Source organism: Juglans microcarpa x Juglans regia, chromosome 1S (assembly GCF_004785595.1).
Source record: "Juglans microcarpa x Juglans regia isolate MS1-56 chromosome 1S, Jm3101_v1.0, whole genome shotgun sequence".
NCBI classification, from domain to species: Eukaryota; Viridiplantae; Streptophyta; class Magnoliopsida; order Fagales; family Juglandaceae; genus Juglans; species Juglans microcarpa x Juglans regia.
The window spans coordinates 27,256,393-27,269,533 of record NC_054595.1 but is presented as its reverse complement, the minus strand read 5'-3'; the positions used below and the strand labels follow the sequence as shown (position 1 = coordinate 27,269,533).

The following is a 13,141-nucleotide window of genomic DNA, read 5'->3' as shown; positions in this document are numbered from 1 at the left end:
AGAGGCAAATTTGAAATTTTTACGAAAAGGAAAATAATCACTTTGATTGCCATTTGCTGGGATAGAAACAATAAAGACAAGAAAGAAAAAGAAAATACAAGTTGAATTAGGCACCTCCATCCAAAATTCCAACTGCACTTACTAAATCTGGTTGGCAAAGATCAGCTGGTTGTTTCATAAGTTGATAAAGGAAACAATATGAAAAATAAGATTCAAACTTTCATATTTCCTTCTTTCATTGGTTTTCGTAACAGTTTTTGACATATTCAAACTTTCATAATACCAAATAAAAATCACAAATTTCTTCCAAAATAAATTTGTTGGTAAAAAATGGAACAATTAGCTCAAAACAAAAATCTCATACTAAACTTTTCTTTGGGCCCAACAGAATTTCCCCACTAGATTCTCATAATCCAAAATGAAAATGAAACTAATAAGATAAATATAAATAAATAAATAAATATATTCAAAATGAAAGCCCCAAACGGAGACGAATGATCATCGAACCCAAATGAAATCACATTGTCCTATAGAACCGCTTGGAATATTAACATTTCTTGTAACGAAAACTTCAATTCACAGATTAAGATGAAACATACACATCTCAAAAACAATTATATATCTCCAAAATAATGCGAAAATTTTAGTTAACCAAAGTAATTGAGAAACAGTAAAGAAACTCGCTCAGATGATTCAAGAAACAATCGATGGGTATGCATCTGTAATAGATGATTTCTTAGGCGGTTGGAGTAATACGTGATTTTTTGGATGAGACATTCGAACTGAGTGATGGAAAGAGAGAGGGAGAGAGAAGTGGAACAGAGGACTTACGACACTATGAGAAACCGAGAGACGACGAGTGTGGCTGCAACAACTTCAGCCAAACGACGACGCGAGGAAACAGAGTGCTGACAACCACATTTAGAGAACCACTGCGTTCAAGATTTGGTGAAACCATGAAACACATACATGCATAGATCATGTGAAACCAAATAAATAAATGAAGAACTACATACTATCCATGAGTCAAAGCTCGTCGAAGAAGATGCGCGAGGTTGAGACCCATATATTGACACCCACAAAAATGGAGGAAATCTGGTTGAGGAAAAAGGGAAAAGAAAACAGAGGTCTCTTCAGTGCTTGCAATTGAAGAAGACGAGGGACTCAAGACAGAGAGAAGGTTTGTTCGCACGTTTCAGGATGAAGAAAGGAAAAACGAGGAAAACTAGATGAAGAAAGAGAAAAGAACAAGAAAAAGTCGATAAAATAATAAAATATAGGTTTCAATGTTGAACAGTAACTTGCTATATTTGGAGAGGGGTCCAGATTTACTATAGCTTAAGTCTTAAACTTTGGATGTTTAGCTAGTCCAATGTAAATATTTTTTCTCACATATAGCTAAATTATGGACTTGCATTAGCATTTGGTTAGGCTATTGCCAATGCTCTCAACAGGGTTTAGATCATTCCCCTTAATATAATATTGGACTCGACTTTGCAAGGATGATGCCTACGTTCTCCTTTTTTTTGTCTAATTTTTTTATCCAAAATTTTTTTATTATTATAATTTGAAGAAATATAGACATAACATATATGCAAATTTCAATGAATTTAATGGTGACTGTGGGCATCATTATTTGACGCATAAGTATTCATATGATATGTTTGAAGGGGATAAAAATAATAGGCCCATATCAAGCCCCGCTCATTAAAGGACCATCATTAAGAAGCAAATGGGAAGAGACAAGGAAAATAAAATGTCAGATGAGAAGATAATAGGGGAAGGTAGGACGTGTCAAGGAAAAATGGTGGAAAAAGATAAAGGAGGGAAAAAACATGTTAGACACATGAGATGAGACGTAAAGCAGCCCTTCATCACCACTCCCAATGGCCAAAATAAATAGAGATCAGATTAGATTAAAGAGAGACTTATTCCAAACGGCTAAGTGACTATTATAAGAAGAAGAGCTCTAGAACATCATCTTCTCTAGAAAAGAGGTCTCTGACCTCCATTGTACATAGAGAAATGAGATATCATAAGAGACTGTAAAACACTTATATTATACTAGATTTTTCCTCCAAACGACCTGTGGATATAGGCCCTATGTCAAACTACATAAATTTGTATGTCAATCTCTATTTATATTTTCTGTATTTGTTCTCTATTTACTATTATGAATATATGTACAGGCTCTATACCACTATTCCGGACCGCCACCGTGGGTTTCGAACTGTCTCATCTAGTCTTGGTGACCACCTCAATAGGTCGAAAATGACTATTTTCTTCCATTTCGGCCTGTTAGGTGATTTTTTTGACATTAACAATATATATGTATCTCTTTAAATTAGAAAAATAAAATAAAACAAAATTGTAACAAGAAATTTTAAGAAATTGCTTGGCTAATAGGCTCGTATGCTGTCTCATGCTTCATAATATTACTTTTTCTCTCCTGGAAGGGAGAAAATGTTTTTGGATTATAGGCTTGCATGCATTAATTGCATTAATTCCCAGTCCAACGTACTGTCCCAATTAATTAAGCATGAATCTAAGAAAGTTTAGAAAGCCCAGTTGCATGGACATTCTGATTTGAAAAAATATTTAATGGGGAAGAAAAATGGAAGGGTGTTTGATCATGCATCAGGGCAATGCAAGGACATGCATATCCAGTACTGCTCGCTGGAAATAAATATGATCAGTTCATGGAGACTTCACATTTTTCTGCGACTCTGAAATTGCTAGGGTTTGGCATTATTAACGCCCAGTAACAAACTAGCTAGGTCATGGTGGGTACCAAACCCTTTCCACATATGTTCAACTACTGTCTAGTGGGGTTTCTAGCTAGCTATAGTAGTTGGTGGCATGCACACGAGAAATTTTCCAACGGATTGTGAACAATACAATCTAATTAATGAAAATAAATGGGCTTAAAAAAGACCGGAGGAAGAGTCTAATAAAATGCAGCAAGATCAAATAACAAAAATCACAGCTTTTACTTTCAGCAAACAAGTACCAAGTTCTTACAATTTGCCTGCAGAGGAAGTACTGCAATAATATTTTAGTCGTGCAACGATTTGATTCAGATTATTGGAAAGAGTGATTATATTTGCAAAGATCGACCTGCATCAAGTTGGTAGGGTTAAACGCTTTGCTCTCCTTTCCGGAGGTCCGATGAACAATTCAGTCTCCACATCTGAGCTTGGATTACTTTCTTCATAAGGTGAAATTTCTCTGTGCTCGTTTGCTCCTTGCTGTAATTGAATACCACACTGCAAAGGTAAGTTTAAGTTAATAATACAGAATAAAAAAAAAAACAAAATGCAAGTTTATATATAAACCAATGGCTGCCGATCAAGCTCCCTAATTGTAGGTGGAATTACATTGATTTCTGTAGCTGGACAAGCCAAGCTGAGATTTATTTCTAGTTAACATGCAGGATTCTGATCAGAATATTCAACTTAAAAAATTGTAGGATTGCCAATTTCTGTTGTTTGTCATTTCCTTACAGAATGGTTCAGGGTGCATATATAGACTCCAAAAAAGTATGAGAAGTCTTCCCCCCACCCCCACCCCCGGCGCCTACCGACAGCCGGCGGAAGTGCTCTCTTCTCAAAAGAAAAAAACCTGCACTGTCCCTCCTCCCTCCTCCCTCCTCTCCCACCTTCTCCTCTTTGTAGGAAATGGGTTCTTGTTGCTCTTACGCTAATCTACCATGCACCACCAGCAGAACAGTTTTCTACAGGCGCAAGGGGGTGCTACACACCGCGCGCCACAAGCAGTACTGAGTTCTATCAGGTGAATTTGCACTGAGGATGCAAGAATGGATAGTGCACTATTTTATTTGGTTTCATTTTCCCATCTATTTTTCCTCATTTATGTATTTTATTTATTTTATTAGGGTCGATTTTTGTTGAGACTCTCAGCCTTTCTTGTGTTTCTCTTCCCTAGTAATTAATAATAACATGACTTTCATTAAAAAAAAAAAAAAACAACATTAAATAACATTAATAAAAAAAAAGCAGAACTAAAAATAATAATTACAAAAGTATACCTTCTCACATAGCCTTGCGTTTTCAGCTACTAGGGCTTTCTCCTGGATTTTAGTTAGAAAATAAAGCACAAAGGTAAGCAACTGATGAAGCATTCTCTCTTAGAAAAATCAGCATATAGTGTCCAATTTGAGTACTGCAGAGAACTGATCTTAAGGAGAAAACAGAAAAGAGACTTGTAGCATATGCATTATATCCGGCCAAGAGGTTATAATATATCACTGGAGCTCCTAATTGAAATAATTTATATATGAAACATCTCTCTCTCTCTCTCTCTCTATATATATATATATATTATGAGATTTGTTAGATACAAGTGGTTTGACGCACCAAACTGCATACCAATACTTATATAACTTTTTTTTTATTATAACAAATAAATAAAAGAATGCCTTATATTTACATTAGTATACAGTTTGGTACACAAAATTGCTTGTACGAAAATTTTTCCATATATTATATAGCACATAATTACTTAATCAAGAAAATATGGACTATATTTAGTACACCGGTAAAGTGTACTAATCAGTACGTATTTTTTTAAAAAAATTGTGTTTATTTTTTAATATTTTAAAAAAATACGCACAAATGATTTTTTTTTTTAAATAAATGATTTACAAATTATCAATCAAATTACATTTTACCTTCTCTTTTAGTTTGTCGATCTGTTCCTTGAAAACTTGAGTCTGAAAATATAGATAGACGAAGATTTAATTAATTAAGCATGTTAAATTTTTATTTCATGAAATTTGCGAAAACTCGTATATTAATTAGCAGGATGGTTTTAAAATGTACCTTTCTTGCTCTAATTTTGATTACGCTGCTCTCCAACTGTTGTTCTATCTGTTGTAGTTCGTCAAGGGAGCATGCTCCCAAACTTTCTCCAAGGAGTTTTCTGAGGCATTCATATATATTAATTGAAGGTGCATATAATGATCATTCTTGAATTAGTACGTACGTAGTGTTAGACTAAATTCAAACGATAAATCAAAGGTAAAAAATATAAATAAAATAAACTCGCACTGGCGCAGTACCGTTTTGAAACTTCAAGAAGCTCAATCTTCTTCATCATGTTTGCTGCTTCATGCCTCAGGTGCTGCCATTACATATCGATATCAGGCATGCAATAAGAACAAAAAGAGAAGCGTGATCATGAGCACCAAGAATAGCATGATGACAAACACCAAGAAAATCTGGAATCTTCTTCGATCGTACAACTACAGGATCGAATACATACGTATCAATATGTTATATAAAACTTGAAGAAGGAGACAAAAAGACAAGTTGCACTAACACGTTCAATGTCAAGTACTTCCTCACTTTCTCACATTCAATGAGACGCAGGTTCTCTATAAAATAAGATAATTATAGGCATTAAAGGAGACTGAGATTGCAGCTAATAGCATTATCAAAGAGTAACACACGTCCATTTGCTTTTATGGAGCAACACACCCAAACCAGCCTGAAGGTATTTAGGCTGCCAACTGAGTTAAGAGACTGTATAGTTGTCTATTTAGGGTCTCCAACAGCATTATTTTAATTAAAAGCAAGATAAATACATGGAAGATATATGTACGGCCAGGTCAATAATATTGTTGCTTAGAAGGTGGAAAGCCATGACAAGATAGATGAATTAATCGATCATGTCTGCCAATTAGTGCCAACAAGAATACTCGGACCATGCCATTTTAGATGTCATTGGATATCAGTCTCAATGTTAATTAGCTAGGTTGCAACAAACTGTTCTGAACATTTCTTTCTTTCTCAAAAAAATCAAGAAAATTGGTACAATATTCCAAGGAAAATGAGGCACAACCTGCATGTTTTGTTCAACCGATTTGTTGATGGTTTGATTGTCTTTTGTGTGCCTCCGGTAGCGATCTATTGTCTCCTGCATGCTGAACAGTTAAACCCAACATGACTGCATTCAGTTATTCTACTCTTTCCAAATACTTAACAAGCTGGATTATCTAGCAATTGCATGTAAATGCATCATATAAAAAGGGTTACTATTAGCAGACAACAACTGCATGTGTGCATGTTTAATTAGATAAGGATTTTCAATCAAGAGTTCAACAATGATTGAAATAATGTTAATGCAACGTGCAACCCGTTAAGATATAAATTCTCTAAATATTTCCATGCATGCAGGGTTGTAATATTGTATCTTTTCAATTGACCTATTTAGAAGGGCAGGCAAGATTATCTCCTCAACTTTGTTAATTTGCTACTTCCCATGAGTGTAAAATCTGTTTCCAATCATGATCTTCATGTCGCTCTTCTACTCTGATTCTCATGCTAAAGATCATTCTCTAACATCGTAGGCCATTTCTGTGCATGAGTGGCATACTCAGTATCTATTTTCATAGTCTTGATCAGTACTCTAAATCAATGTTTTGGAACAATATTTCCCATAAAACACACAGTTCAGAGCTGTTATTAACCTCATATATGGGAGCCAGATTCCCTTTTTGAAATGAAGTAGAATTTGTAGATTTCAGACAAAATCCTTCAGACTACGTGACCTTTGGCGATATATATAAGTTCTGTTATTGGTAAAAAATAATGCCCATCGGATACCTGGCCTATGTAATCATCATTCTTTTTTTGCTAATCACTTAATTTTTTCAACATTTTCGTAGATAATGCAAGCTAGCACTCATGCAACATGAGCTTACAATCAGTCAGCTCACATACAAATCCAGGGTATTGAAATATCCCAGCATGCATGCACTCAGTCCCCATTTTTCCAAATCCGCATTGCACTGTTACGTCTCAATGCCACCTATCGTTAAAAAGTTGGCCTTGATAATTCCATTTGTCATGATTTCATAAAAGAATAGCCACACACACATACGTACGCTTATACCTAGCCCAAATAATTATTTATACAATCCATGCAAGTCTTAGAGCATGCATGTTTGGCAAACATGAAAATTTTCAAAATTCTCAACATTTTCAAAATTTCTAATAAATTTATTTTCAAACATCATTCAAATACAAAATACATTTCTATTTCAGAGTTTTCATTTTTTCATCTAATCAATACTCAAACATAAAAATCAATACAACTTTTATAAACTTCAAAACAAAATACAAAAAGGTCATCAATTTTACCATCAATGTATCTTATATGAAATTTAACACAAATAAGAAGTATAATACAAGATTGGCGCAGTTGATTTTTGAAATCAGGGATTGGTGAGATCGATCTTTATAAAGGATGATTAACTTATGGATGGAGCTTCCTTGGCATTTATTACATGTGCTAGCCTACATGATCTACGTACATTAAATTTGGTGAGGTCGCATTGATTCCGTCTCTTTCTTTTTTCTACAATGACAAGTCCAATATATATTTTCTGGTTGTATAAATGCAACCGATAGATCAGTTTAAAAAGAGTCTCTAGCTAACAAGCACTTGAAGAATGTACTAAGGTTCCCGAGAAAATGATGGTTATTTTCATCATGAACTAATTGCATTTGAGCAGGTCACCCCTCATTCAATGCTCCAAAAAGCCATTGTACCTTCTAATTATAATAGTGTCTCGTTGCAGACCATGGACCTAAAAACACAGCTTCAAGGCCGCACATGTATTTAACATAAAACTGTCTATAATATCAATTACGAAACGTACGTCCTAGATAATGAAAAAAGAAATGCATGACCCTTGTCATCACTAATCATTAATGATAGTTAATTCCCACCGATTATTCTAGCTAACCATGTGATTTTTTTTTTTAAGTACCAACTATTAAGAAAGATAGGAGTTTTTTTTTTTTTTTTTTTCAACTGTATAGCTAGCCTCTCTTGATTATGCAAGAACTAGATTGTCAGAAAGTTAAACACACACCCAATTTAACATAAGCGATATTAACGTTAACGTTAATAATATTAATTACCACTATTAATTAAGGATGCTTGATATAATCTATCTCTTAATTTCTTGTGGCTGGATAACTTCTCTCTCTCTCTCTCTCTCTGATCTCTATAAACATATTATATAAATTTCAACATCGATCAGCTCTCTCTTTCAGAATACATGTCAGTGATTAGAACAAGTTGGCTAGTACACTAGTCCGACCCACTTTCCAAGCTGCAAACATCTTATGTACTATATATGCTCCACAAATCAACCAAAGAAGTACAATTTATATTATCTACTTTATTAATGATCCCAAAAAACTTAGTTATCAATACAATGTAAAAAGTTCTTGTAAATTGTGACATTTGAATTAATTGCCGATCAGTTGCCAACATACAATGTATATTTGATCCAAACAGATGAAAAGGAGCAGACATTATAAGCATCTTATTAGGACGGAATGTATTATATATATATGATCCAAAACCAAGAATACAAGTTCGTGATATAAACTCTAAGCTCTTACCGAGTATATATCAGCAATAAGTTCTTCCCTCTCTCTCTCTCTCTCTCTCTCTCTCTCTTCTTCTTCTTCTTCTTCATTTTTTTTTTTTTTTTGTGTGGCGGTAAATAGCAATAAGCTAGTTAATATTTGGGTTTAGTTAGCTATATTTTTCTTTTGCTCTTTTCTATCTTTCTCCGTGGATATAAACAAGTAGCTGGAGTATTAAGGATTCCACCTTGTCTACAGAGTAAGTTTACTTAAGGCCATATATACAACCCTAAAGTGCAAAAAAAAAAAAAAAAAAAAAAAAAAAAAAAAAAAAACCCATATCAACATATGCATGAAATCTATTATTAATTAAATAAACACAATAACAGTTAGAATTCACTCCTTCCCATATACTAGAAATATTGAAATTAATATATAAGGTATGAATAACACAAAATAATTCAAGAAAATGTTGCAATGGTCCTACCTGGAACTTGCAAATTCATAGAGCTTGCTCCTGGGAGAGAAAATTATGAGTCCAACCTCAGCATCACAAAGAACTGATAGCTCAAACGCTTTCTTTAGCAGCCCATTTCTCCGCTTGGAGAAGGTCACTTGTCTGCTTGTGGCATTCTCTATGCGCCTCATCTGAGTCTTTCCTCTCACCATTTCTACAGCCCTGAGAAGAAAATGAAGCTCAGTACTATGACCGTAAACACACACAAAGTACTAATCTCTAATGCACATAGGAGTTGACTTTTTAATGTTATTTATAAAAAGGTTACAATTACACAATTCAAAGGGAAGTGAGAAATTCTAGCAAAAAGAGCCAAACCCAGAAACTATTTGATGAGAAACAAGGAAGAAGATTCCAGAGAGAGAGAGAGAGAGAGAGAGAGAGAAGACAACAACAATACCTAGGTTTGTAAAACAACCAAGCAGACAGATTAGAGGAGTTAGAAACCAACAGATCTTCTTCAACTGATCAGATTATAGCTGTCAACAAATTAATAAAAAAATAATTAAATAACGTCAAGGTGAAGAAGGGTGCGATAAGAAAGGATATTATTTAGTCTTGCAACAAGGAAAAACCCAGAAAGCTTTTTGGTGGAAGTTCAAAAAAGGAAAGAGAATAAAGGAAACTGATCTGAGATTTCTGAGCAAAGAAGTGAATCTTTAAAACACCCAGAAAGATGCAAATTTGGGTGATTGATTGATTAAAATACCAGAAGACAACACAAAGCAAAGGAAATAAGCTCAGCGAAGACACTAATCAGGAAAAGGAAAAATAGTTAAAAGTGGGAAGAAGGAAACCGTACCAAATAGGCAAAAAAAAACCCAGTAAGCTCGGAGAAAGAAGAGACCAAAAAAAGAAAGAGCCAAGAAAATCGGAGGACTGTGAGATCAGAAACAAAATCTCAAAAAAAAAAAAAAAAAAAAAAAACAAACAAACTTGAAAAAGAACACAGAACTGAGAAGACCCAGAAGTGGTAGGTGTTTTGCCGTTGATTGTGTTTACCAGTCTTTTCTAAGTTTCTTCCTAGCAACTAGGCGAAACACATACACACACCGGCCTTTCCTTATTCATATATCTGCTCATCTCTCTTTGAAACCCCACTTTGTATATGTGTAATAATAGTTACTATAAATCCAAAGGTTGGCAACAGAAAACCTCATCCTTTGCTTGTTTTGGTAAGACCCAAATAGAGATCCAAAAAGATCACAAATTTTTTTTTTTTTTTTAATTTAAGAAAAGGCAAAAGAAATAATGGAATAAAAAGGATAGGGCGAAGGAAAAAGTCACGAGAGAAGACAGAGAAAGAGAGAGAGAGACTGCGTATTAGCATTTCTATCAACCGATCGGGTACTGTTCTGTTCTTCTTTATTTATTGGCATGATCAAAAAGTACTCACCAATAAAAATAAAAATAAAAAACACAGACAATGCTGGATAGAGAAAAAAAAGGAGGGCGAGCAGCCTTAAAATAGAGTGAGTGAGTACAATGTTAGAAACACGTCAACTTCATCCGTACTAATCCGTACGTAACGGACCAATCAGAAGCCGAAAACACATCGCTCTGCGATCATTACATCTATTTTCTTTATTTATTTAATATGCCATAAATTTGGTAAGTATTATGGCTCGATCAGTCCCCACATTCGGTCGTACCTTTGTTTGTAACGTCAAATCAGTATCGGTATTTTTTCTGATTTTATAAAAATAAATTTATGATTTTAGGTAATCTTTAAAAATAAAAATAAATTTATAATTTAATATATTATTTAAAATATCATATAATAAATTATTTAAAAGTTTATATAATAAATTCCGTGGTCCGATTCGAAAAAAAACAAAAAAACAAAAAACCCAATCTCAAGACAATCTTTCTTGAATTAAGATCAAGTGATTCCTCAGTCGGTCTAGTTCAAACCGACCGATAGATTTTTCCGGTCGAGATTCTTATACCGTGGTCCCTGATATTAGTTCTGGTATTAGCTCGGCTTGCATTCCGTAGAGTTATACACTAAATAAAAAAGCGAGTTCCATTCTATTTACTCAAATCAATTTAATAAGAATACAAGTAATGATCGTGCGGATTAATTCATGTAAATCGTGAATAATTCAAGATACACATTTAGGATTAAAAATATTCGTGTAAGTTTTTTGAAATAAAAAGTAGATTCAAGGTAAATATATATATATATATATATATATATATATAATATGTTGGATGCAGTTAGGAGTTGTGCAAGCGTGGTCACGCATTCCTTTTGAAAAATAGTGGAGTCTATAATTAAAAAAAAAATTCATATGGATCTCATATTTATTCATTTTTTTTAAAAGAATTGTGCGAGATTTGTGCACTCTATGAATGCAAATTTTATTTCTCAATATATATATATAAGAATAATGTTATTCATCATCCATCTTGTCATCATTATCTCATCATCTTATGATATGATATATATTAAATAATTTGAGATTATTTATTATGTTTCAATTAAACCTATCATTTAATGCATCAAATGATGTCAAGAGGATGATGATAAATTGATTTTTCATATATATATATATATATATATATGTAAGTGGCTCTACGACCATACATGGAGGATCCCAACAATGTAATTTTTATTTCTCTTTTTTATATATTTTTTTAATGCTTTAAAATATTTATTTAAAAAAATTATAATATTATTAAAAAATAATTCCTTAATTGTTAAGTGAAAAAAAAAAAAAAAAAAAACTGTCGGAGCTCCCATGTGTGGCTTTAGCATTTCTCTTTGCGTGTGTAAATATAGAGACAGGGGGCCCGGGGGGGGGGAAGAGAGAGATTGAGTGTGTCCAATTCACGGTGAGTGGCAGATTGGCTTATTTTGTCGAATAATGTTAATACGTCTTCTCATTTTGTTATATCATTTTAATCGTTTATATATTTAATTTTTTTTAAAAATTTGTTAATATTATTAAAGAATTGATTATTAGTATATTTATATATTTTTATTTTTTTAAAATTTTTAAATATATTTAAAAAACATTTAAAATAAAAAATAAAAAAATATAAATTACACTAGATGGCACACAAAATAGACATGCTCAGACTACAAAATAGCACCACTCTATTTTGTCTCTCCCCACCTTCTCTCTCCTTTAAGCTTCGTGCGGGGGGCACCCTTTACTCTATGTTACGCAAAAAGGACGCCTCGCCTCTTTACATTTGCTGCATTTTTTTTGTTTGAACCTGTCACATGTTATTACGTTAGTGTTACTGGAAGTGGACCATCCTACTCCACTCGTTTTTTCCATTCTTAGTATTCAAGTTATGTTAGTGAAGTGATTTTAAGATATACAGATTATTTTATTATTATTATTTTTTATTATTTTTAGATCATCTCAAATCACTTCAACATTCAAATGTAACTTAATAATACAAAAAAGAAAAAAAAATAACAAGACTTTTATCTAGAGAAAAAAAAAAGCAATATACAAAAAAGTTTTTTCTTAAGCTAAGTTTAATTACTTTGCTTAATATTTAAAGGTTTTTTTTTTGGTAATAGATAATTTCTAAATATAACTGAACCACAAAATGATTTTTTTTTTGGTATGAAATGCGCATGTATATGTGATTTAATAAGCCGCCCCTGAATCATGACACAATCATTGCTATTTATGTGTTTAGACTTGAGTTAAGTTGAAAAAATAAGTTGACATTGAGTTGAGTTGAGTTGAGATGGGATGAGAGTTGAAAGTTGAATAAAATATTGTTATAATATAGTTTTTAAATATTATTTTTATTTTAAAATTTGAAAAATGAATTGTTTATTATATTATATTTAAAAGTTTAAAAAAATTATAACAATTATATAAGTACCAAGTAGATAAATTATGCATAAGTTTTTATCAAATAGACAGTCTCATACAAGTATTTATAAAAAAAATAGATTATATTTTTAAAAAGTATAAAAAAATTTATTATTTATTTTTTAGTAAAACTTACTTTTTATTATAAATAACTTACACAAAATTTATCTATTTAAAATTGGTGCACGAGATTACTCATTTCGAAAGATGTTTACTGTATCTGTAGTGATTGTGGTGGTCGATCTTGTTACTTATGGGGCCCGACAAGGTGGTGGCCTCGGGTGCTTTGGTTCCAAAAGTTATGGTTATTAAAGTTGGTGATGTGTTCAATAGCCTAATCGTAGGACGTGTTAAAGCCTTAGTTTTGAGATTAA

The 13,141-nt window shown here is 32.7% G+C and overlaps 1 protein-coding gene across 5 annotated transcripts; it reads right to left on the bottom strand.

The window, feature by feature from the left end:
* Window positions 1-2,974: 2,974 nt before the first annotated feature.
* On the bottom strand, window positions 2,975-10,271 carry LOC121245370 (MADS-box protein SOC1-like). Of its 5 annotated transcripts, none has more exons than XM_041143525.1 (9): window positions 9,878-10,271; window positions 9,324-9,386; window positions 8,893-9,086; window positions 5,863-5,944; window positions 5,081-5,142; window positions 4,842-4,941; window positions 4,691-4,732; window positions 4,049-4,090; window positions 2,975-3,266 (listed from the first exon to the last, which is right to left on the bottom strand). In XM_041143525.1, exons 3-9 carry the CDS (start codon window positions 9,072-9,074, stop codon window positions 3,123-3,125), a joined length of 654 nt encoding a protein of 217 aa, XP_040999459.1. In that variant the 5' UTR covers window positions 9,075-9,086; window positions 9,324-9,386; window positions 9,878-10,271; the 3' UTR covers window positions 2,975-3,122. The 5 variants fall into 5 exon arrangements, with proteins under 5 accessions (XP_040999459.1, XP_040999460.1, XP_040999457.1 ...); XM_041143526.1 differs by having other exon boundaries at window positions 9,925-10,271; XM_041143523.1 differs by having other exon boundaries at window positions 9,324-9,401; window positions 9,878-10,270.
* Between the last annotated feature and the right edge of the window lie 2,870 nt (window positions 10,272-13,141).

Bases quoted from the DNA above. Each gene is read 5' to 3' on its own strand.
- LOC121245370 (XM_041143525.1), bottom strand. From the start codon at position 9,074: ATGGTGAGAGGAAAGACTCAGATGAGGCGCATAGAGAATGCCACAAGC. The intron at 4,091-4,690 runs GTAAAATGTAAT...ACTAAAATCCAG, and splicing joins TCGACAAACTAAAAGAGAAG to GAGAAAGCCCTAGTAGCTGA. The intron at 3,267-4,048 runs GTATACTTTTGT...TTACCTTTGCAG, and splicing joins ACGCAAGGCTATGTGAGAAG to TGTGGTATTCAATTACAGCA.